The sequence below is a fragment of the Haliotis asinina genome, chromosome 14, assembly GCF_037392515.1.
Source record: "Haliotis asinina isolate JCU_RB_2024 chromosome 14, JCU_Hal_asi_v2, whole genome shotgun sequence".
NCBI lineage: Eukaryota > Metazoa > Mollusca > Gastropoda > Lepetellida > Haliotidae > Haliotis > Haliotis asinina.
The window spans coordinates 45,879,825-45,904,757 of record NC_090293.1 but is presented as its reverse complement, the minus strand read 5'-3'; the positions used below and the strand labels follow the sequence as shown (position 1 = coordinate 45,904,757).

General features: G+C 42.5%; 1 protein-coding gene across 1 annotated transcript; it reads right to left on the bottom strand.

Annotated features, from left to right (window-relative positions):
• Positions 1-1,025: 1,025 nt before the first annotated feature.
• Positions 1,026-24,653, bottom strand: LOC137261232 (nitric oxide synthase 1-like). Its single transcript, XM_067798943.1, has 26 exons — positions 24,560-24,653; positions 23,618-23,760; positions 23,072-23,234; positions 22,142-22,233; positions 21,602-21,743; positions 20,869-21,008; positions 19,116-19,290; positions 17,940-18,041; positions 14,969-15,163; positions 14,352-14,425; positions 13,865-13,997; positions 13,512-13,616; positions 12,261-12,298; positions 11,983-12,045; positions 11,584-11,758; positions 10,753-10,891; positions 10,580-10,658; positions 9,902-10,095; positions 9,478-9,647; positions 8,767-8,977; positions 7,957-8,038; positions 7,701-7,834; positions 7,359-7,516; positions 6,105-6,296; positions 4,903-4,980; positions 1,026-2,721 (listed from the first exon to the last, which is right to left on the bottom strand). Exons 1-26 carry the CDS (start codon positions 24,641-24,643, stop codon positions 2,707-2,709), a joined length of 3,276 nt encoding a protein of 1,091 aa, XP_067655044.1. The 5' UTR covers positions 24,644-24,653; the 3' UTR covers positions 1,026-2,706.
• Between the last annotated feature and the right edge of the window lie 280 nt (positions 24,654-24,933).

Here is a 24,933-nt window from a genome sequence, read left to right as displayed (position 1 = left end):
TGTTAGCGATCACATGTGCTATATACATACGCCATTCTTTTCCATGACTGAAGGACTATCAGTCTGATAGAGACTGGATGTTTTGGCATATGATTCAAGTTTGTGGACTCAAGAAGACAGCCATCGGTGCTTTATGAGTACGCCACAAAACCCCTTTACTCGTAGTCGCGTCAGATTAGGAATAAGTGAATGACTGAGCTTTACTTTACACCACAGTAGCAGCCTTCCAGCGATATGGCGGCAGTCTTTAAATGATCGAATCTGGACCAGACATTCTAGTGATCAACATCATGGGCATCGACTGTCGATGAAGGTGTCAACCAAGTCAACGAGCCTTACCACATGATCCCGCTAGTCGCCTCTTTGCAACTATTGGTTACTGAAGATCAGTTAAAGGGTCCAAATTTGGAAGAAACATAAATTGATAGGATATCAGTGAAAGACACGCGTATACACGAAGAACTGACACATGTATATCAAAGAACCCAAATCATTACAGAATGCTGTGTTGTTTGATGCAATTTCGCATTACTATGTCGACATTTAGACCTGGTGATGTGAATATTTAATACACAATCAAATTCTGATTGTGATGCAGGGACCCACACTGTGATGATTCTCTCCTGTTATCTAAGGACCGTCAAATGGGATCCACCATCCATCCATTCCTCCATCCATCCATCCATCCATCCATCCATCATCCATCCATCCATATGGATGTTATAAAGAACAAGCTGAAGTAATCATAAATTATTTGATTGTTCTGCATTTTCACTGCTATTGCATATTGATTTCATATGAACATTTAAGTTTAAATATATTAATATGTAATGACTTACATAAACATACATGTTGTCTTGTGTCATACATTATAATGATAGTTAAACGATTTCATTCTACGTAAATCGCATGACGTTGTACTATTGATTTTGGAATATCTAATTATGGCCCAGCTATGCAGATATTGGTTTAGAATGTTCTGGATTCAAAAAGATAAAGTGGAAAAAGTGTTGAAAAAATGTGCGAACGGTAATTATTCAGTTTATTTGTAGTACAGTATGCATGAAAAGGATATATAATGTAGCATATATATCATAAACAAAGGGGAAACACATTCTCTTTGTGGACTTCTGTGGACAATATCAATAAAAACAAAACCAGAGCAAATGATTATTATTTCTGTTTAAAGTCCCACCAGTTTTATGTATATGAATATATAGACATGAACATCACACATGTAGTAACGATAGTTTTAAAAAAAGATACACCCAAAGCATGTAGATAATAGATGAATTAATATAAAGACGTTTAATATCCATCGCAAGTGTAGAGTTATCGAAAATATGTGCGTTCTAAGGGGGTGATGACTGAAGACTCCCATTGCTTATCAGACAGGACCAATATCAAAACATTTTTATTTTGTCCCAACTATAATCTTTGCCTTGTCCTGCTACAATGACAAGAGATTATTGTGGTTGGGCTATGGTGTTAACTTCAGCGGACTAGATATTTTCATCTATACACATGTACATGTAAAACCAGATATTTGTTTCAAAACTAATATTTTTGAAGATGTGTTTTAGACAATATTTCTTTCTTTTCAGTCAAGAAGGAGCAAACCTTCTAATATCATGTCACATAGTTATGATAATACAGACAATTAATCGGAAAAAGTGAGTACATGGTTTAAAACTATCTATAGGCTTAGAAACAAAATTGAAAATATATTAACTCTCAAAGCCAGAATTTTTTATCAAACATGTAAGGAATGACGGAAAACATAATGCATACAACATTACACATTGATGCCGTCACGTGGACTGCTGAGCGTGAAGAACACTAGTGAAAACCCACGTGGCTTTGTGCGTGACTTCGTGTGTAAAACACTAACTTGCGATACCTCTTAAATCTGTTTGACGTATAGAGTTCAAAAGATAAATAACAAATTCCTAGATTCAAGGGATATGCTGAGGTATGAACATTCTAAAACCGATTGCATAGACATTTACCGGGTATGCTCGGAGTAGAAAGGGAGTGTAAAAGTGACATGAGAAATATCAACATACTTTGCTAAGAAACAAAACAAACTCCATCTAACACTACTGCGCTATTGAAGGTTCCATCGATGTTTTTGAGTCCATTTTCACAAATCCTTTACAATAACTGGAAGCCAAAGATTGTTTCTTGTAACCTTTCCCTTTTCGTCTCTCAAAATTCAACAACTTGTTAAAATTATAGTTATACGAGACACACGGTGAAGGATATGTGTAAATTTCGAATTTATGTAAAATAATCTATTTATTCATTGACACACTGATAAGGTATCAATCATAAACCAATACCAATATCCCCACAATAATGTGCCTAGTATGTTATGGTATAGTAACATTAAGGTATTTGGAGATATTTATGGAGTCATTATTTATTGGCCCGAAAAAATATGTTTGAATTGTTTCATTGTTTAACAATAGTTAAAACTCTCAGTTAATATAAGGCAGCTGATTGGACGGCAACTCTTTCGTCATAAAACTTATAAATGGGCGTTTTTATCGGTCTCAAATACATTATCTTCATTAGAATATTTCGCCATTGAAATTCGTATGACTATTTAATGTCAGTTGACTTCGAAGATATTTCTTGATGCCTGACAATCCCATGTCTGTGCACTTCATAGCAGGATTGCTTAGTTGGCACCAGGAGATACTGTTAACGTCTTCCGGTCTGAATGCAAGAAAAGAAGAACATGAACATTTCTAATCATGAATGCATAAAGAGGATATGGTGAGGATATCCGAAAGACAAGAGTGTTGGTTTTATTTTGTTTGCTTTATATTGGTTTTAACATTGTGTACAACCTGACCTTAAGTTTTAGTTCTCTCCTAAACATATAATTTTACCACGACCTGGATGAAACGTGTGCTGACTTATTTCAGAACTCTGGGCACTGATCGCGAATGCTACTCTCAAGGCCCCTGCTCATTCTCCTCATCAGTGTCCTCATCTTGTTTTATTCAACTCGAAGCAAAATCGTGACTAAGAGTATTCCAAAACTAAAACCTACTGAAAAATAGAAAACATTCTCGTGGGTAACGACTGAGCAATATACCTGGTTTGAGAAGCACAACGTTAAAAGAAACAATTTGCTTCAAGAACGCGTAGAAAAATTGTAGTGAGTGAAAAATGCTCCCAGATAAGGGAGTGAAGGGGGCATGTATGCCATACTGATGTATAATATACATATGGAAATTAATTAAGCAACACCAAATTCAAAGACACATAAAAACTTAACAAAGTTTAACGAAGTAATTTTGATGATTGATTATTCAATTTTGATGTATTGACATACAGCATGAGCTTTTCATGGGTTGATATGACGCGCGTGAAGCTTGCACAGCGCACGTGCATTGCTTTAACCTCAACTTTCGAAAAATGCACTTTTTCCCTGGGGTGTTTACAAGCGCAGGTTGTCGATTGCATTCGGTTTTTCATTCATTTCAATGTCATGGCACGTAGGAAATTATCAGAGGCCACTCGTTGGCAAATAATCGGCATGAGGAATGCTGGTATGTCTCTAAGACAAATCGGGACTCAAATCGGACGACATCATTCCATAATTTCAAAACTTTTGAAAAAATACCGGGCCACTAATGAAGTTAAAGACCTGCCTAGACCAGGAAGACCCAGGAAGACCACAGTCCGGGAGGACAGAGCTTTACTGAGACTTGTACGGCGCAGGTCCTTCGACTCGAGCTCTCGGTTGAGACAGGAGTGGCTTCCAGGGAGACCCATCTCGAACAGGACTGTTCGGAATCGTCTGAAAGCTGCAGGATACCGGGCAAGGAGGCCAATCAAGCGACCCAGACTGTCTCCAGCCCATAAGGCAGCCCGACTGGCCTGGTGTAATGACCGTTTGCACTGGAACATTGCCTCTTGGAGGAAGGTCCATTTCTCAGATGAGAGCCGGTTCTTGCTGCACATGGTGGACGGTCGTACTCGGGTCTGGAGGCAGAGGAACACAGCAATGGCTCCACGGAACATCCAGGAGACTGTGGCCTTTGGGGGAGGTTCCGTTATGGTATGGGGGTGCATTTCCATGAACTGCAAGTTGGATATCATTACCATCCGTGGCAACCTTAACGGTGTTCGTTACCAACAGGAGGTTCTTGACAGGGCTGTGGTACCTCATTTTGAGAACCATCCTCTGGCAACGAGACCCATATTTATGGACGACAATGCTAGACCTCACAGGGCGCATGCTGTAAATGATTTTTTGCGGCAAAATGCAATTGACAGAATTCCATGGCCTGCCATGAGCCCTGACCTCAACCCCATTGAACATTTGTGGGACTTTCTTGGCCGTCGTGTGAGGCAGAGAGACCCACCAGTCCATAATCTCAACGAATTGACGGCTGCCCTGCATGAGGAGTGGAACAGGATCCCCCAGAATCAGATCCGGAGACTCATCCAAGGAATGAGGAGGCGTCTGGAATCGGTGGTGCGTGCGCAGGGAGGACACACTAGATATTGATGAAAGTCGGTGTGCAGACTCTCAGATGACTGTTCTTTCTTTCCATGTGACATTTGTGTTAATACACCTGACAACAACGTCTGTGGATGAATAGTAAATTGTGTCCATTTTTTCATGAATTTAAGACAGTTTTAAGAATTTGGATTTCGTTGCAATAAAGCAAAGTCTTGATACTTTTTCCCTTTAAGTTGTTTGTCAGAGATCGTCTGTTGAATAAAAAAGTGTCAAACTATATCAACCCGGCATATTTTGATTGTCAGAACACTTCAAAGTTGCTCCAATAGAAAAAATTGGGGTGTTGCTTGATTAATTTCCAGGTGTATAAATAATCATGGACGTAATACATGCAACAATATTTATATGATCATCCAAACCTTCTTGTCTTCAGTTGTCTTTGCAGTTGATTTCTTCTGGCCAACACCGAATATATCTTCGTGGTATCTCTTGTCACTCTGGAAGACAAAAGCTTTGTCAGTCCCACTAGGAGGGTTTTGTTTTTTGAAAGATAGTTTCTGGATCATACAAGCAGCCGATGCTTTCGGTTTGAGTTACTATAACAAAAGGAGGTATATTTTTCCACCCATTCAATTCTTTTAGGGGAAATGTTATATTCAGGTGACGAACATAGGCTCTGGCTCCTCCCAGTTTCCATACTTAAACTAGGGCTGACGAACGTAATATGTGACTCATCCGAGTCTGAGTGCTTACCCTCTCTGCAGACATCCTAGAACATAGGATGTGGCTCCCCCTGGTCTTTATACCTACCCTCAGTTGACGAACATGCATGTGGATCCTCCAAGTCTTTATACCTACTCTTAGTAGACCAACATAGGATGTGGCTCCCTCTGGTCTGTATACCTACCCTCAGTTGACGAACATGCATGATTTCTCCTCTCAGTCTTTATACATACCCTCAGTTGACGAACATAGGATGTGGCTCCCTCTGGTCTGTAAAGCTACCCTCAGTTGACGAACATGCATGTGGCTCCTCCAAGTCTTTATACCTACTCTTAGTAGACCAACATAGGATGTGGCTCCGTCTAGTCTTAATACCTACCTTTAGTTGACGAACATGCATGATTTCTCCTCTCAGTCTTTATACATACCCTCAGTTGACGAACATAGGATGTGGCTCCCTCTGGTCTGTATACCTACCCTCAGTTGACGAACATGCATGTGGCTCCTCCAAGTCTTTATACCTACTCTTAGCAGACCAACATTGGGTGTGGCTCCGTCTAGTCTTAATGCCTACCTTTAGTTGACGAACATGCATGATTTCTCCTCTCAGTCTTTATACATACCCTCAGTTGACGAACATAGGATGTGGCTCCCTCTGGTCTGTAAAGCTACCCTCAGTTGACGAACATGCATGTGGCTCCTCCAAGTCTTTATACCTACTCTTAGTAGACCAACATAGAATGTGGCTCCGTCTAGTCTTAATACCTACCCTTAGCTGACGAACATGCATGATTTCTCCTCTCAGTCTTTATACATACCCTTAGCTGACAAGCATATGGTGTAGCTCCTCCACAGTTGTAAAACATAGGATGTTACTTCTGCAAGTCTTTACACTTACCCTCAGTTGGCCAATGTAGTCTCTGGCTGCTTTCGTGGTCAGCTTTCCCTGTTCAGTCAGAATCCGTTCTAGCGTCTGCTTGACGTCTTCGGCCATTGTTATATCGCCGCATATGTAGATGTGTCCCCCGGCGTTAACCATGGTGTTATAGACGTCCTTGGCTTGTTGTTGCATCATGTCCTGGACGTACATCTGTGGAGAAGACGAAACAGTTCACTATCAAATCTAGAGCATTATGCAGGAGAAGGAACTTTTTACTATCAAGATGGAGGTGGTGGAACTTTTTACTATCGAGATGGAGGTGGTGGAACATTTTACTATCATGATGGAAGTGGTGGAACATTTTACTATCAAGATGGAGGTGGTGGAACATTTTACTATCAAGATGGAGGTGGTGGAACATTTTACTATCAAGATGGAGGTGGTGGGACATTTCACCATCAAGATGGAGGTGGTGGAACATTTTACTATCAAGATGGAGGTGGTGGAACATTTTACTATCAAGATGGAGGTGGTGGAACATTTTACTATCAAGATGGAGGTGGTGGGACATTTTACTATCAAGATGGAGGTGGTGGGACATTTTACTATCATGGTGGAGGTGGTGGAACATTTTACTATAGCGTGTGAAGGTGGTGGGTGGTGGGACTTTCCACTCCCATGCGTGAAGCTGGAATATTTCATTGTCACGTCTGGACTATCAAATCTTGAGGAGAAGGAACATTTTCACTATCGAGTCTTGAGGAGAAGGAATATTTCACTATCAAGTCTGGAGGAGAGGGAATGTTTCACTATCAAGACTTGAGGAGAGGGAATATTTCACTATCAACTGTTGAGGAGAGGGGATATTTCGCTCTCGAGTCTTGAAGAAAGGGAACATTTCACTATCAAGTCTTAGGGCGAAGGAACATTTCACTATCAAGTCTTGAGGGGGAGATATATTTGGCAAAATAAAATGAGGGTGCAAAACTAGGAACTCTTCAATATTATTATGTACAGCATTGATCAACAAATGCTTGTCGCTGGTGCCCAGAGATTCAGGTGTCAGCGAACAGCTGCTTTTGGGTCATGGTTCAGAAGATGGCATCTACTTCAATTCTATTCTTGTCTTACTCAGTAGTCTGAAACTGATGCCGACTGGCTTTACGATGGTTGACATAGGCTTCAGTTGTAATGGCAAAATAGGCGAACAGAGACAACGTGTCAGTGAATGATACAAATGTCATACTGATATTCAAAGCAGGATGACATCACCTTGGGTTTCTCTGGTTCGCGGGACAAAGCCACGTAGTAGTCGGTCAACACTTTTTTGGTCTTCATTGTCGCCAGCTCCGAGTCATACACGTGGTCCTGGCTGGACGACCGGCAGCCGAAATACAACCTCATGTCACCCCAACCCTGTCGGTTTCCGTCTGAAGAAAAGAAAGAATAGTATGATTCTCAATGGCATCTGACGTCAGTCTCAAACATATACGGCTACATCCATAGTTGCAACGCCTATATTTTCCATCGCAGGTATAATTAATGGTGACATGTTACAAGTTTATTATCTTATCCATATGCGCTGGACGTTGTCTAGATGTGTAACGGACTCACTGGTTGGAGCAGGCCCTTTAGCCATGTCCACCTCTCGCTGCTGCCAAAAACTCCTAAAGGGGGCGACACCTGTCCCTGGTCCCACCATTATCACCGGCAACGTCTTGTCCTCTGGGAGGTGAAAGTTGGGGGCGCTGTCACGCACAGAAATGGATTTAGATGTTAAAACCAAATATACGCCTGCTGTCAGGGTGAGATTCAAAACTATTATTAAGCATGACGATTTGCAGATTTCAAGCTTTATTTGATTACTTACGCTCTTATAGCGCACGGGATGACCTCTCCGACCTTTTGTCTGTTCAGCCAACCGGAACACACTCCCTCACGTTCAACACCAGCTGCAGGAACAAACACTTTTAATTTTGTTGTCAAATTTTAAAACTGAATTTACGTTAATATTTTGTTTTAGCTGCTAATATCCGTAAGTAGGTATGCACGTTCTACCTTGCTCTGTCAACCGTGTTTCTATGTGTTTTAGATTCCGTTTGTATTATTCTAGGGTAGCCTAGTCGTTGAAGCGTTCCCTTGTCGCTCTGAAGACCCGGGTTCGATTCCCCACATGGCTGCAATATGTGAAGCCCGTTTCAGGTGTCCCTCGACGCGATATTGCTAGAATACTGCTGAAAATGGCGTGAAACGAAACTCATTAACACTCTCTCCCTAACACTGATTTATACTGTTCCTGTGCTCGACAGAAGAGACAAGCAGTGTTGTAGTTTAATTAGGTAATATAATAAAACTGTACACAACCGACAGTCTATACCTAGGCTATTTTTAAACGAACCTATCTTCGCAACGAAACGATACAGAGAGAAGAGTGGGTTATAGATTTATCTGTACGTTTTACCCCAGTATCTAAGCATTATCACGGAGAGGCCAAACGTTGCCGATCTAATTAAAGACCTCACTGATATTAGTTTGCTATTTTACAGGCCATGGCTCGACTAACGCAATTAAGTTGTGTGTATGAACATGAGATATTCAATCTGAACTATTATTTAGATATGTAAGTGTAAGTAAATATCAGTGAAAGCAATTCTCAGTCATATGATCAGGCATTAGTGACCTTCAGTTGTGTACTTAAGTACGGCGACAGTTGCATGAACCTCTTTGGGGTTCGCATCGTTAGACGAGCTGATGCTGTAGTAGCGCTGTTTCAGGAAGGGAAGCTGCGTGACCAGCAGTGAGGTGGGTACCCGGAGGGAAGGGAATTCCTCCAAAACCTCAAGGATGGTCGGGTTCTTCGTATCCCTCCATTCCTCGTAAGCGCTGGAATTCTGAAAAAAGGAACAGTTTTCATTCAATAAGCACCTTGGAGCACACCGTCAGTGTAACGTTTCGTAGTGAAGACAAAAATCAAATTCATTCATGATCATAACTCTTTAAATGTCTTAAAAATTCAGGTTTCCAAAATTTAAAAGCTAGAGATACAGTCATAGGTGAAAATACTCTTCACACTTACCACTATTTTAAGCGATTTGGGTGGCGATTTTCAGCTTGGTGTCCTATTTTTTCGTGATAAGCACTATTTAAATAGGTAATATAGTCTGGATACCAAATCGTAGTAAAAATGTCTCAAAATCGTTGTACGTGATCTTTTTTCCAAACTTTGGCCATTGTCTATACACCCATTTAGGATTTATTTGAGATTTCAGTTCTGAGGAAAGAGAACATTTCTTCTATAATTACGCTTTTACGTTTTTTCATCAACAATCGGGCAGAAAATACAACTGTTTAATCAGATGATGCACTACTGGCGCTCATACAGTCGACTCACGGTGGTCAACAGGTCCAGCCTGTCCTTGTCCTGGTTCTGGTTTGCCAAAGTGGACAGTATCTTCAGGAAGTCCTGGGTAGGCGGCGTGGTCACATCCAGGTACTTGGTGAAGGCGATTCTTAGGGTACATGCCGGGAGCTTATCCCATGACACCCATTTCTTGGTGGAGTCTGGAACATTTTATGTCCATGCTGAAAAATATCTGATACAAAATCGGTGAATGATGCATCCCTGGACACCAACGGACAGTGGTATTGTGATAACAAACCCAGAAACATGATCAGGTCGAACTACGACCTTTGGATACTGGTACGCATATGGGAGGCAACTCTGAAGAGCAAGCTGTCGCCATGTTTGACAGGGTCACCATGGCAAATTAAAATGAAATGTCTGTTGTTTCCAGTTTCAAGGATTTTTAGTTTACCTGGTGCGGTTGTCTCCTCCTGCATCATCTCTATCCGCATGATTTGTCCGTCAGGTGGCGCGTCGTCGAGACGAGACAAGATGGCGTTGACCATTTCCGGTGGATTTGAGGGAAATATGGCGAGGTGATCACCTGGGCAGTACTTCATGACAGAGGCGGCATTAGTACCGAGCCGGACCAGGATGGTTTGCCGCCTGGATGAATACAGTCAAATTCATATCCGCGTTAAATACTTTTTAGGCACCGTATGTATGCTTACCAAGAGCTTACGAGTCCAGTCATCGAGCCTAACAACCCGATCCCGGTTGTTGTCTCTTATGACAAGCAAAGTATACCGAGGACCAATTTTAATCCGGATCTTCACACGTCGCGGAGAATTTGTGGGTAAATAAGGAATAGTAGAATAGCAGTAAAGGAATAATTATAATTATGATTTGTAATAAAGTCATATTTAAAGGACATTTACAAATACCAATAAAGTGTACGTTAATTGCTTTATATCAGGGAATCGCAATGTGCAGACAGCCATAATTTGTAATGGACCAGCTTAGGATAAATGAGACCGAGCTCTTAATGATTTTTATGATGAATCTCGGGCACCTCTGATCGATGTATCGAATGCAATTATGAAAAAAAACTATTTTGCGGTAGAAATGGAGTGACACTGGAAGGACATACGGAGACGAGGATGACTGCAGCTGTTTTATCTCAAGGATCTTACAAGGGACGACGGCCTTGTTGCTGATCTTGCCTAGAGCTGGAAGAAGATACGACAGAGTGAGTGAATGTTAGTTTATGCCGCATCGTATGTTTCATGTATTTAAGGAACATTTTATGAGGTTTACTGTTACCTGTGAACAAGTCACTCTCATTCTTGTCGGGGTGTTTTGCTATACGGAATCTGTCGGCCGTCCAGGTGTCGTCGTTGTTGGATAGGTCACCGACGAGGTTTGTCACGTCCATGTCCACATCGAACGCGTTGAGGGAGGCCTGCAATTGAGATGGGGTGTATTGAAGGATACTTGCAGTGGTACCAATGTCATGGAGTGACCAATCAAGTGCACCCAATTCCTATCCCTTATACCAGCTCCTCACCCCTTGCACTACCTCGAAAGCAAAGCTTTAGGAACCAGTTTACGGTACTTTGAAATCACGAAACACGGCCTAATAACCTTCCGAAAGTTTTCAAAAAGCGAAAGGCTTTGCAAGTTAATAGGAAATGCAATTTCGCAGCAGACAGACGAAGAAAACGGATGAATGTCTGACAGACTTCAGAATGCTTTTACACAAAGTTGGCGTTTATAAGGGCCGAGATAATGAAGCCGCTTCGGTGTGACAGAATCTGCGAGGTTTGGACATTTCATTCGGCCCATATAGTCTACTAGTTCATTCCAAGACATCATAAACTGGGTATGATTACACAATGCTGTTTGGAAAGTAGTCAAATGTAACGCATGTCATATTTGGGATTACACTTTCTTAGTAAAGTACATATTCTAGCACTTTTTCGAAGAGTCCCTTCCGGTATTCAGACCCGTGCCCTCAGAGTTAGGCACCTAATCGCCAGCACACAAAGTCAGCCGCCTAACCCGCTCAGCCACCGAGACTTCCCGTCTCCAGTTTAGACTACCAGGTGTTCGACTTTCATTTTGTGAAACATATGTTTTATCAGTCCACCTCACTTTGAAGGCGCGCTGAGCCCAGATCTTAAACGATTGCTCCTGTCCACTCAGTTCATCCCCCTCTCCTGTCTCAAGGATCTTCTGACCTCCAAGGTCGCCCAGCAGCGAGTCCAAGAAGTGTCCGAAGGCGCAGAAATGAGGGTAGGCCCTTGATCCAAGTCCAAACACTCCGTATCTTTTTAAATAGAAGAAGCAGTCAAATACTCTTCAAAGTCGTACAAAACAACTATATGTTAACTCCATGCATATTTTAACCGTTCTATAGCAACAAGTATACTTTCCTATTTCAAGGTAGACAATTGTTACGGAAGTGTTTGTATGTACTTAGTGAACATCACTGCACAATGGTTGTTGAAACACTTGTTTAAGGTGTTAAAAAGTGAGTAGACAAACACGAACCTGATGCTTTTCAGTGGTCTTCCACTATCCTCGATATTGTTTCCCACTTCAGTCCCCTTGTTTCTGAATCACATGTCAACAAGAGGGAAGGCATTAGGAGGTGAGTTTAAATGGGGTTTAATGTTGCACTTCAGAATACTTTGCCCATGTGAAGACGTGCAGGAATACCCCACTCAGACTCCATACTGAAAATACGGCTGATGTTCCTTTACAAAATGTTAGAATGTTCAGGCGTTCACATTTATTGACATTTGAGCGTTTTGGAAACGAATACTTACTTCGACTCTTTGAGTTTCTCCAGACACTTGGCGAAAGGCTGAAAGATACAACCCACACAATATTTACAATAAATATACTATGAGTTGTTTACTGGTCTCGAGGGGACATGGGTTGATGTACCCTCTATGTTTGTATATGTTCCCTGAGCCCAAAGGGGACATAAAGGAACATCGAGGGTACATCAACTCATGGTCTCCGAGGGACCAGTGAACTATGTATTTATCTTACAGAACACTTCAATGTTAATTTTGAACTGTTTGAAGCATGGGTATCGGATCGTACACTTCAGCCAACCTGTGTGAATTAAACGATTCGAATATTGCATCTTACTCTTTTTCCCGCACGTATTGTCTTAGTAAAATCGCCGCAGTGTAATTCCCCTTCTTAATATTCACAGGGACTACATTTAGACGTTTTGTCAAAATTTATTTATTGGAATGAGAGAAAAATCTTTTCTGAGCCATCGTTAGATTTTGCAGACGGAACAAGAAAAACACAGTTAGATTTATCTCCCTTTCATCCAGTTGCATTCGCAAAACATCGGTAGTTTACGTTCATCATGCGTGAGTCAATGTTATTCGAGCTAAAGATGTTCTGCCACGAAGTACCAAATGCGTTGCCATTGGCAGCGGGGTTCACTGAAATGCACATGTATCTCGCTTATAAGTGGGCTACACTGAAATTAATAGAGGAGTGCTTAGCCAATGAGAAGACGACATTTATGTGTGCAAAAAGTGCAAAAGCTCTCCGGTCTCTCTGTCTCATCTTTCTCTAGTTATGTGTACATCCTTCCTTTCGCTTTTCGTCTGCCTTTCCCATCTGTTGTCCACCCTGTAGCTACATGTCCCTTCCACTTTAGGCTGCATAAAAATATAATTGTTTCTCGGGCACATATTTTTCAAAAGTGACGAAAGCGGTAGGACTTTTAACCAAAAACATTGATGAAATAAAGTAACGAGGGAGGAACACATTTTTTATGTTTTGCTCTCACAAATACAGCTTGGAAAGTTTACCACGTGTTAATGAGTTGCAGATTCACTCTCGTTCTTACAGACACTCATTCTCATGTGCACAAATGGATGATCGGGTATGGCCATGAAAAATTGTTACGCGCACACATAAAAGTGCCTCGCAGATGCCCGAGAAACATTTCACTTTTTTATTTAGCCTTACCTCTCCTTCTCTCGGTTTACCTATATCCCAACCCTTCTCTTTTGGTATGGTGAAGATTTCAAACCCGCAATGCCCACCTCGCCATTCTCCGGACCGTCGCCGTTGCCGAAGGTGCTGGTGACTACGAGGATCAGGTCGTGCTGCTTCAGCTCATTGACGTCTGTGTCCTCCATACACACGACCTGCATAGGGACCACGGTTATTAGTTCAGGGCGTTTGTCAATAGCTGTAATGACATCAGTATACCTGCAGTAAATTTGTCTGGTGACTTGATTGTTGTACCATGTGGGAACCTTCCAGACTGACCCACAACTGACCCACAATTACCATTTTTTCTCGGGTTTGCAAGACTGTTTGTTTTTCAGTCATGGTCACTACTTCAAAGTGTTTGTCTGTGAATGATCATATGAGGTTTTAGGAAACCGCTCACCTCGGTGGTAAAAGCACGCTTAAATGTCTGACAGAGTCGCCTGGCAAAGCGCTCAGATCTGCCGGTCTCCGTGGCGTACAAGATGAGGCAGCTGACATGACTGGCCACCGCGCTGTCTTGGGATTTGGCCAATCTGTGATAGTGTGGACAGACTCATCACCATTGATAAGATATAATGTCACAGAGCAAACAAATAGAGCGTGCATTTTACGAGTGATTGTAGTAATTACAAATGTCGCACCAAATGGCATAACCGTCATAGGGTATGAAGATGAAGCGCCACGAATCATAACTGAGTGAGTGAGTATGATTTTATGCCACTTTTAACAATATTCCAGCAATATCATAGCGGGGAACACTAGAAATGGTCTTCCCCACCGCCTGAATTACAACAGAAGTACTTTCTTAGTTTTTGCACATACTGGATTAGTGGGGCAGTGACATTGTTTCTTGTTTAACATTGATCTGAAGTTTAGTGTCCACTTACCGTTTCTGTTGCACTTTCAGATACTTTTTTTCCAAGTCCTTGTCTTTCCAGTTGTGAGCCGCCCATGCATCCTCCTGGAATACAAACAGATGATCTTACATTGGTCCGGTGGTTTTATAGAAAAAATAAGATCTGTAACAGATGAAATGAACTCTCTTGTATGTATATTTAGTCAGAGATATCAATATTATCTGGATATCCTTAACACCAATCCGGAGACAGTCTTAATACAGGAGGATTTCCTGTCCAAACAATCAGTGCCTTTGTAGTAAGAGTTAACGGTTACTCCAACTAACCAACTCTACTTCCAAACATATTTTTACCGTTACCGTTACCTCGTACTTCTATCCTGCTCTGATAAATGTCCAAAATACAAAACAGGTATTACGCGGGGACATTAGGGGACTTATGGCGTTGACAGAACTTGAGTAAAAGGCTTCCGTGTGACTTCTTTGAAAGGCATTTTAGAAGTTGTATTCATGTAGATGAAGGGGAAAAAATCTATAGATAGTCAGCTTCTTTAGTGCAGCGGGTACGACGTTTCTGTGTAGGTACTAACACCGTTATCGAGCAAGTGATGCATAGAGGCTTTCGTCTGGCTGGACAGGAGTCGTTACCTGGTACTCATAAGAAGGCTTGAGTTTGTAGACCATCATCTCTTGGTGAAACACCTCGGTCTGACTGCCACTCATCGGGGGCACCACCCACACCCAGTCAGCGGGACACCCCCCTCGAAGACGCTGCTCGTTCTGGAGATGCTGCATGAAGGATTCGGACGCTGTGTGATGATCGAAAATTGTCACACCTGCTGCCTGTGGCAAAATGAGGACACCGTCAAGGACACAAGGGGAAGAAGAAGATATTTCACATGACTAGAAAACTGGATTCTTTTGGTTGGATTTTCCTTGAAAAACGTGTTAATAAAAAACAATTAATACTAAATGCGGATGCATCGATTTTGATCAGGTCATATACACATAAGCACCACCCATTTTCATGCTAACACAACACACAGGTCATTCGTGATATGGAAACCAAGCACATGGTTATATATATTTTCGTCAACTGGACCATCTAAAGTGTCAATCTATCAACTACCAACACTGCTGCTACTTTCGACTGTAATTTCTTGACGGTCATATGGGGGCACTAAAGACGTTATCAATAATCGTGTCCAAAACGCTGGTCACACAGACAATGTCTGTGGTCCCATGCAGACAAGGTTCTCAAAAAACGTTCATTGTTCAATCTTAGACGAACAGTAATGGTGACATCAGTATTTTATGTATCCTCCCCTCGCACGGATAACTGCTGCAACCCTCCTCCTCATGTTGGAAATCAAACGCATCACTGGAATCCTCTGCCATTCCTAATACCATTCCTCATGACGAGCCTGGGCTAATTCCTTTAGATTTTGAACAGGTGGATCCTTTACTTGAACTTGACGCCCCAAATGGTTCTGTAAATGCTCAGTTGGTTTGAGCTCACGGTTTCTCGCAGGCCAAGGTAATCTGTCAACTGCATTGTTCCGCAAGTATGCGATAACAGCTCTGGAACGATGGGGCCTAGCATTATCGTCCATAAATACTGGCCGAGAGGGTGGGTATCAAATGCGGGACAACAGCAGCTTCCAGTTCTTCCTGTTGGTATCTCTGACCATTGTGTGTACCTTGAACGGTGATAAGATTCAGCTTACATTCACAGGAGATACATCCCTACACAGAGCCACCGCCAAAAGTTTCAGCTGCATAGATCATCCGCTGGTGATAGGCCTCATTACTCCTTCTCCAAACTCGCCATCAGTAACAGGAAGAAGAAACCGGCTTCCATCGGACAAGTGGATCATGTACCATGTCCTCAGACTGTGGGCTTGCCGTTAATTACACCACGCCAAACGTGGAGCCTTGTGTCTATCAGTGAGCAAGAAACGTGCGATTGGACGACGTGCACGGGGTCCAGCGGACCTGAGCCTCTTTCGGATGGTGCTGGTTGAGAGACGAACACTCACTCTCCATTGTTCTCTGAGATCTTTGGCATTGGTCATTGGCCTGCGTCTCACTAGGCGAACTCGGTCGCGGTCATCACGGGGAGTGGTCTTTCTCGGCCTTCCTGATCGTGGACGATCCTTGACATAACCAGTGGCCGCATGTTTCCTTACAAGGCGCCTGATGACAGTGTGACTGATATTCAATCTGGACCCAATGCTGCGACAGGACAAATCACCTTCATGCATACCAATAATCTGCCACCTGGTATTTTCAGAAAGCCTATGCCTCGGCATGTCCAAAAACATTCAATTTCAGCACTTTTCACTTATTGATGCGTCAATACGAAAGCAATGAGATTACTTCATTTCACCTGTTTATACCCTTCAGCCGCTTGTAGCGTGACAGTACTTTAACATGAAAAGCATGCATTTGAGTCAGCACATGAATTTCATGCAAACTGCATGTGTATTTAGGTACAACTGGTTGACTTCTCTGTTTTGATCCCTTTTTGTTTCAATCAACAATTATTTTTGGTGGTGCTTAATTAATGCTAATGTGTATATTTAATCCCAACACACTGGAGAGAGAGTGTGTATTGTTTTACGCCGCTTTTTGCAATATTCCAGCAATATCACGGCGGGGCACACCAAAAATGGTCTTCACACCCTGGAGGCCATACAACTACAGCAGCCATTAGGCGTACCAAATTAATACGGGTTCCAACTAACAGGTTGGTTGACAGGGACACATAGTCACAGTACTTTGTTCACGTTTATTGCAAGTTGTTGTGTACTCGCAGCTGTTTCCGGCCACCATCTCGTCATTTACCTACGAATTCTTGGGTTCTTTTATGTGCAGAGAGGGTCGGTTACAGCACACTAGGGGGCTGGGACAAATCTAAAGAGTTGACTCCAACGATTTTTACACCTGGTCAAAGGTGGGGCTCGATAACAAGTTCGCTGGATCGCTACCCTAACGCCCACGGCGCCCCAGGATTTGTAGAAGGAAAGGCAATGAATACATTTAATAAACTAATGCGGACACCTGCGTATAACAAGATATAACACGGTTATTACAATGCTAGACATTTGTATATAGCTGATATCCAGATCGCCAGTTCAACTGCTCAAGGGCGCTTTGTGTCCCCCCCCCCCCCCCCCAACCCCCCATCACTGGATGTCTATCACAACAACGACACATCGAATCTTCAATCTCAAATCCCTGGGGACCATACATCTCTTGCACCTAGTTAATGTGGCTTTCCTATCCTTACGAGGTACCCATTCACTGTTGTGTGGACTGGGACACACAGTCACACAGGCACCCGCAACTAGATGTTTGCACTTTTTTGTATAGCCACCATCTGATCATATATAAACGGATTCGTGGGTTCCTTTCAGTGGGTTTTGACAACATGGAAGAGTCTGCACACAAAGTTGAATCCAAGCTTTTGTTACACCCGGTCAAAGGTGGACTCGATCCCGGCACCTCCAAATTAGCTGGATTACTAGACTAGCGCCTTGGCCTACTGTGCCTCCGCTCTGTCACCCACCGCTTATTGATGACGTTAAGAGCTTTAAGCTTACAACATCGCACGTACCTGGAAACTATGCAGTACAGCGACGTTCACCTCAACTAGAGCTCGGTCACGCCACAGTGAGGAGACTGTCTTGGTATTCAGCCCCAATTTTGTCGCAACTTTCTGAAAATTGACAAGTTACCATGTAAGAAGTTGCGTAAAAATTAATAACTGAGTGATTTTGATTTCACGTTGCTTTTATCAATATTCCAGCAATATTACGGCGGGAGACACCAGACATGACCATTATGCTGTACCCATGTGAACACGAGTCTTCGGCGTGACGAGCGTACGCTTTAATAAACTCCCACAAAAAATTAAGGCGTGACTTCATTACCTCGCCTATACTGGAGACAAGTAAGCATCTGAGCCAAAGGCATAAACTCCTTGACTTGCTATTGTTCAATTCCTTGGAGGTCTTCGAGCTTGACTTTCTCCGTGTATGGTGTCACATACGTCACTATCACTTGCCTGAGTGGCGTTGTATCGTGTGGTGTCAGAGATGTGCCCGTCACTATCACTTGCCTGAGAGGCGTTGTATCGTGTGGTGTCAGAGATGTGCCCGTCACTATCACTTGCCTGAGTGGCGTTGTATCGTGTGGTGTCAGAGATGTGCCCGTCACTATCACTTGCCTGAGAGGCGTTGTATCGTGTGGTGTCAGAGATGTGCCCGTCACTATCACTTGCCTGAGTGGCGTTGTATCGTGTGGTGTCAGAGATGTGCCCGTCACTATCACTTGCCTAAGTGGCGTTGTATCGTGTGGTGTCAGAGATGTGCCCGTCACTATCACTTGCCTGAGAGGCGTTGTATCGTGTGGTGTCAGAGATGTGCCCGTCACTATCACTTGCCTGAGAGGCGTTGTATCGTGTGGTGTCAGAGATGTGCCCGTCACTATCACTTGCCTGAGTGGCGTTGTATCGTGTGGTGTCAGAGATGTGCCCGTCACTATCACTTGCCTGAGTGGCGTTGTATCCTGTGGTGTCAGAGATGTGCCCGTCACTATCACTTGCCTGAGTGGCGTTGTATCGTGCAGTGTCACAAATGTCCCCGTCACTGTCACCTACCTGAGTGCGGTGTCCCAGACGTCCTCTACGCATACGAAGTTCTATCTGACGACGTTACAGACGTCAAGATAACGTGTCACCTACTCAAATGACGCTATAATCAACATCAAGCAAACTTGGCACAATACTTACTTCAGTCATATTGTATCTTGCGACGTCACACAAATTCCTTGCTCCGACCTCTGTCCCCATGTACCAACCGTTGAAAGGGATTGCAGGAAATTCAATCCCTCCACAGTCGAGCAGCATCTTTGACACGCCGGGAAATGCGAACCACTTCAAGCCCAACTCCTCAAACCACGGGTAACTATAAAATGTGAATCGCACGTGTCATACATGACATTTGTGCATAGATGTGGGCATTATTGTGGGTACAGAAGCATTAATTTAAAGAATGCATCCAATGTCTGTTTGGCTTCAGATCCATTTTCACAATATACTTTAACATATCATATTTCCTTGAAACTAAACAAAAAATAATTAATACCTAAATGCTTGTGTCATGAGGAAATCTGAGCCGAACTGTACTTGGCGTATTCTACCAGAATGTAAACAGTTATTATCTGAACCAATAACGCCTAAGATAGATATTCATGGAGCGTTTTTTTTTCAGTTACAGTGCACCCTGGCTATAAAGCCACCCGATTATAATACCACCCTGGTAATAAAGCCACCCTGTTTATAATGGCACGTTTTTGCCAGAACGGATTTCCTGCCCTTAAATACCCTTTTAACTAAGCCAAACTGGTCATATTGACAATTGCCACTGTTTTTTTTCAAGAAAAATATCCACACAACTCTATGAGGAATATCCACGATTTGTCCTTATGCTAGTGGTTAAAATACAGTCGATATACTCGATATTCATGGGACTAAGAATAAATATCCGATCTTCGAGACATCCGACCAGGACGTCATCACATATCACCATGAAAAGCAAACCATTTGGTATCCCTACAATCTCCCCAGGGTCAACTATCATTATGCATGTCACGTGATTACACAAAACCCTCACTGGATTCTCAGCATGTTTTGATTTGAAGCTATAATCCGTCATCGACAGTGTTTAGACATAACAGTGGATACTTCCTAATCAATCCCTAATCCTAGTTAAATAACAAACCAATAACACATTCAACTCAGCCTAGTGGTTGTTGAGTTTGACCTCATCAAGTGAATACGAATACATTGCGTGACAGTGTCACAACTGGTTGGGTTTATTATTGTGGAGGGGTGCGCCTTTGTCGTTGATTGTCAATGTGCCGAGACAGGGTCTCCGTTTGACATCTAAGTGTCGAGAAATCGTCAGCAGTGTACTAACTTTCTTTAAACAATTAGGTACAGATGGTTCAATGTTTCTCATTCGGGCTTTTAGGCAGCGAGTTCCCCTATATAATGAAGTTAACTCAACCATCCGTTTGTGCCATTTGACCTCCTGGGTCATGCATAATTACAGTAGCTCAGGTCAAGCTTAACAACCTGTAATTAGTTTACACAACCGCATCCGTTTTCTTCGTATCATGTGTAAACGTGCCTAAACAGCCTCAGTTCAGAAAGGTAGGTGAATATCGGTTTCTTTCCAAATATCGAGTTAAGAGGGTTCTTTGGTTTGTGTGAACCATCATCATTATATCGAGATATCCGAAATATCGAGACATCCGTATCGATTTAAAAGAGCTTGAACAATGATAAATTATGAAGGATTTTAACGGGAACGACATGTTACATCGAGACAACCGAGATATCGAGTTATCTGTGTTCGACACAACGGTGCTTTTACGTAACTGCATGAGGTGTAAGGCCATTCACTCATCTACACCTAATATATTACAGAGTCCGTCTACATTTTCCCAAACAGTTTCAACGAAAACAACAGTGTACAAACTTTGGGTGTTTGAGTTTTACTTCCATCACTATTTTCTCGGGAATGTCAAACACCTCTGGGTCGTTGCCGGCGGCAGACAGAACAAGTGGTAAAACATCAAACATCCCACCCTTTCCATGCCATCCCAGCTCCTCGCATATCTGTTGAAGGGTAAAACATAGTGAGTGAGTTTAGTTTTACGCCGCTTTTACAACGCAAACTAACGCATAGGATAATCGGAGTCATAACTGTGAAAATGCAAATATGAAAGAGAGGAAAGTTAAACTTTCAGTTTTGAAGACAAATATGCGATCGAGTCAAAAAGATCCACCGCGCAAACAGAGGACCTAAAGGTAGAAGGAGTTTTTGCATACATATATTTAAAGTTTCGGACCTGACAATTTGTCCGTATGATTTCCCCTAAATCTTTGTCGCACTGTGAACAAACTTTAATAGTTGCGACCACTATTTCTGATGACACTGGCTGGCTCGGTGGTAGCGGCGGCTTTGCTGATTGTGAGAATTGTGAGAATTGTGAGAATGCGGAGCCAACAAAGGGCGGTAATTATCGAGCCGTAGATGCATGCATCCAGGGTAAAGTGGAGATTTATCGGAAATTCTACCCTGGAGATATCGAAGATGTGCAAGGGGTTGGCCATCTGACACTCTGGGCCTTGAATTTCTTTCCAAACACGCAAGAATACTGTACTGTACAAAGTACTGTACATATTGTGCAGCTTGAATGTTAACCGACCTCTGTGAACTCGACGTTGCCGGGGTCGCCGATGACGTTGCCGTCAGGTTGACGGTAGCCGGCGTATAAGATCAGCTGATTGTTCCATACCCGGAAGTCCTCTCTTTTCGCTCTGCGCTGTGGAAACACAGTGATCGTAGACCTGTAACAGGTTTTATCAGTTGTAGCAGTTATAGTAGTGGACCTGCGGTCCGTTGTCAAGAGCTATCTTAGCGCCAAATGACCGTAATTCCCATACGGTAACGTCGACTTACGATAGACTTACGGAGCTCTCTTCGTGGTACGGAACACAGGAATATATGGTGCTACAAGTTTTTCCAGAGCTATCTTAGCGTTAAGGTGACCGTAATTCCCATAACGCAGACTTACGATACACTTATCAAGCTCTCTTCATGGTTAGGAACACAGGAATATGGTGCCACAGGTTATTGGATCGGCCATCACTTCTCTCACTGAAGGACACATCCTTTACATATCTGCCTCAGAAGATTCCCCGAGGTCGTGAGTTTTCATCATCAGAACATCTGGAAATAGCTTTACCTTATGTTGCCATTGTTAGTGCCATATTCAAGATGGGCGCAGATAGCTTCAAACATCCCTCGAGCCGTTGACACATGGCGAGCATCCATCACCTAAAAACAATGACATACTACTGATGTAAACCTTTAACGTATAATATACTGCATAATGCCAGTTAATTTTTACTGGTCCAATCAGTCAGTGTTTATCCGTTCGCTTGTCATGCCAAAGACTCGCGATTCCCCACATGGGAACAATGTGTGAAGCTCATTTCTGGTGTCCCCCGCCCTTAAATTGCTGGAATATTGCTAAAAGTGGCGTAAAACCACACTCATTCACAATGTGAGAGTGATTCAAACCCGTCGGAAACTGTCCTATATATGTACTAAAAGGGAGAACAAAAGCCTGTTAGAGACTTGCCTATAACCTTATGCAGACACACATCCTGGCAATACTTGTATTTGTATTTTCAATTGTTCCACCACAGACACATGTTTAGAATGGGGTCAACTGCCTCCACCCAAACTAAATGCTGTTGGAAGTCTCAGACCTGATGACCTTTATCCTTCTGGTACACATAACGGGCGGTTGGGTTCCCAAGTGGTTAACGCGTCCGTCATGCCGAAGGCACGGGTTCGACTCCCTACATGGGTATAATGTGTGAAGCACATTTTCTAGTGCTCCCCCCTTTTTTTCTGGTGCTGCAATATAACTAAAGGCTTAGTAAAACCACACTCACTCACTGGTATTTGGACACATTCTAATTTTGTCACTTCATTGGCTTTCAAATCCTTCCGCAGACAGGCACACTTTATATGACAGTGGTCGTACATGATATTGGAAAAATGGCAGACACACATTCTAGTCTTGTCAGTTACACTGTTCCCAAATACAGTAACTCCTTCAGACATGCATGATTGTTCTGCAGCATTATTCAGTCAGCTATCTTACCTTGAGTTTTGACCACTGGATTCTTCCAATACACCGAGGCGCGTTCCTCCACGCTGTCTTCACGCCAAAGGTCAGCTCTTCCAAAGCCAGGTCGTAAGTTCCGGTCTTCGTGATGTCTTCTTTAACTTCTGCCCATCTCTTCTTATGGCGCTCAGAATTTAAGCTGGTGAAAGGGAAAGCAGAAACGTTGCTTGTGGTGAAACAAATAATTCCGATCGACAGTCTTGGGGGTTTGCGATTGATTCTTTGTGACAGAATATATTTTTGTCATCGTTTCAAAGACACACATTATCTCTCTGTCTTTGTTACGGAACCTCCAACATTTCAAGAACACAAATCTGTTTGAATCGGATCTGTGGCAAACGTGTTTTTCTGGAAAAGTGATTATGTTTCAATTTGGAACTGTTTCTTTAGATGACGATCATATTTGTCATGTTTTAAAGAAACTGATAATGATGGCTGAAAGACAGACATGATTCACCAAAGATATGTTTTGTGTCAATGGATGTTAACACTACGTCTCCTATTGAATATGTAGTACAATACCTCTTTAGAGACGTATAATATTGGTCAAAGAAGTCTTTGGCACCGGCCAGTACATCTGCCTTCGACCTATGCGCCTGGGGGTGTTTCATGTCGTCGTTCAGCATGGTGGAACCCATGCACAGATTGTTCGTACAGATCCCGGACTGAGGTAAGACAAAATAAATAAGTTAATTTAGCATTCCTTTGAAATGCGAACAGACAAGACCCATGCTTGTGTTCATTGCGGGAAGAGAATAGAAATATCATAATAATGTACATTCTTTCGATCTGTGGTCATTTAACGTGTCTTAAAAAACAGTTTGGTTTGATATTTAAGAGTTTGATGATTCTGTTAGAGGTTAAGTACAAATACCCTTATAGGTGCCAGATTTAAAATTTCAAGGGTAATGATATTGAATGTTTCAACCTCATGAGGAAGCGAAGCGGGGTCATGCTTTATCACTCACACTGAAAGCATACTTCCTGCCCGAGTACACAATGCCATTTAGAAAGTGGTCAAATGTAGCATATGTTATATGTGGGATTACACTTTCTGGGTAGAGTACAAATTCTAGTACTTTTTTGTGTTGGCGATTAGTTTCCTGACTCTTAGGGTGTGGGTTCGAATCCCGGATGGGACACAACTAAAAAATGAAACAGACTTTGCACTTTACCAAGAAAGTGTAATCCATAACATATGTTATACTTCCTGCATATCATGAAAGACAATCAGTTGGACTATACTGAAAGTTAAAAAACCCCAAAAAGTTAATGATGGCCACTCCGTGGTACAAGACAACCGTAGTAGACGTTAGAATTATACAATTCCGATGAAATGCCAAATAAACAGAATATGAAAGTCATTTGTCCATACCAAATTGTAACCATAATTTCAGACACTGGTATGAAGAATGGAAAAGTTGTTTAAGATGGTTTTGCAGCAAGCGGACTACAGTACCACACCTGACGCTGTTTCTGATGCAGCGTGTCCATGGCAACTGTTCCTGCCATGTGGTTCTTCAAGGAGGTAACCTTTGACCCGCTCATTGGGCACTTTTTCGGGACTGCATTGAGCGGCGCCACACGGTTTCTGGAGATGACCACATGCTCTGTTCCTGGGGAGATGCTTCGTGGCTTCCTCTTCAAGCAGCACAACACAGAGGAGGAGCTGCCATTGCTGGTGTCAGACATAACGTGAAGAGTTTGTCTTTGATGGTAACCCTGAAGAATCGGGATAACGACTCATATATTGTCTGTTTGGGGTTTTCTTTATTTTAAAAAAAATACTGAATGTATTAACACAAACGTTGTTCTTAATGATCGAACTGAAGATCAGA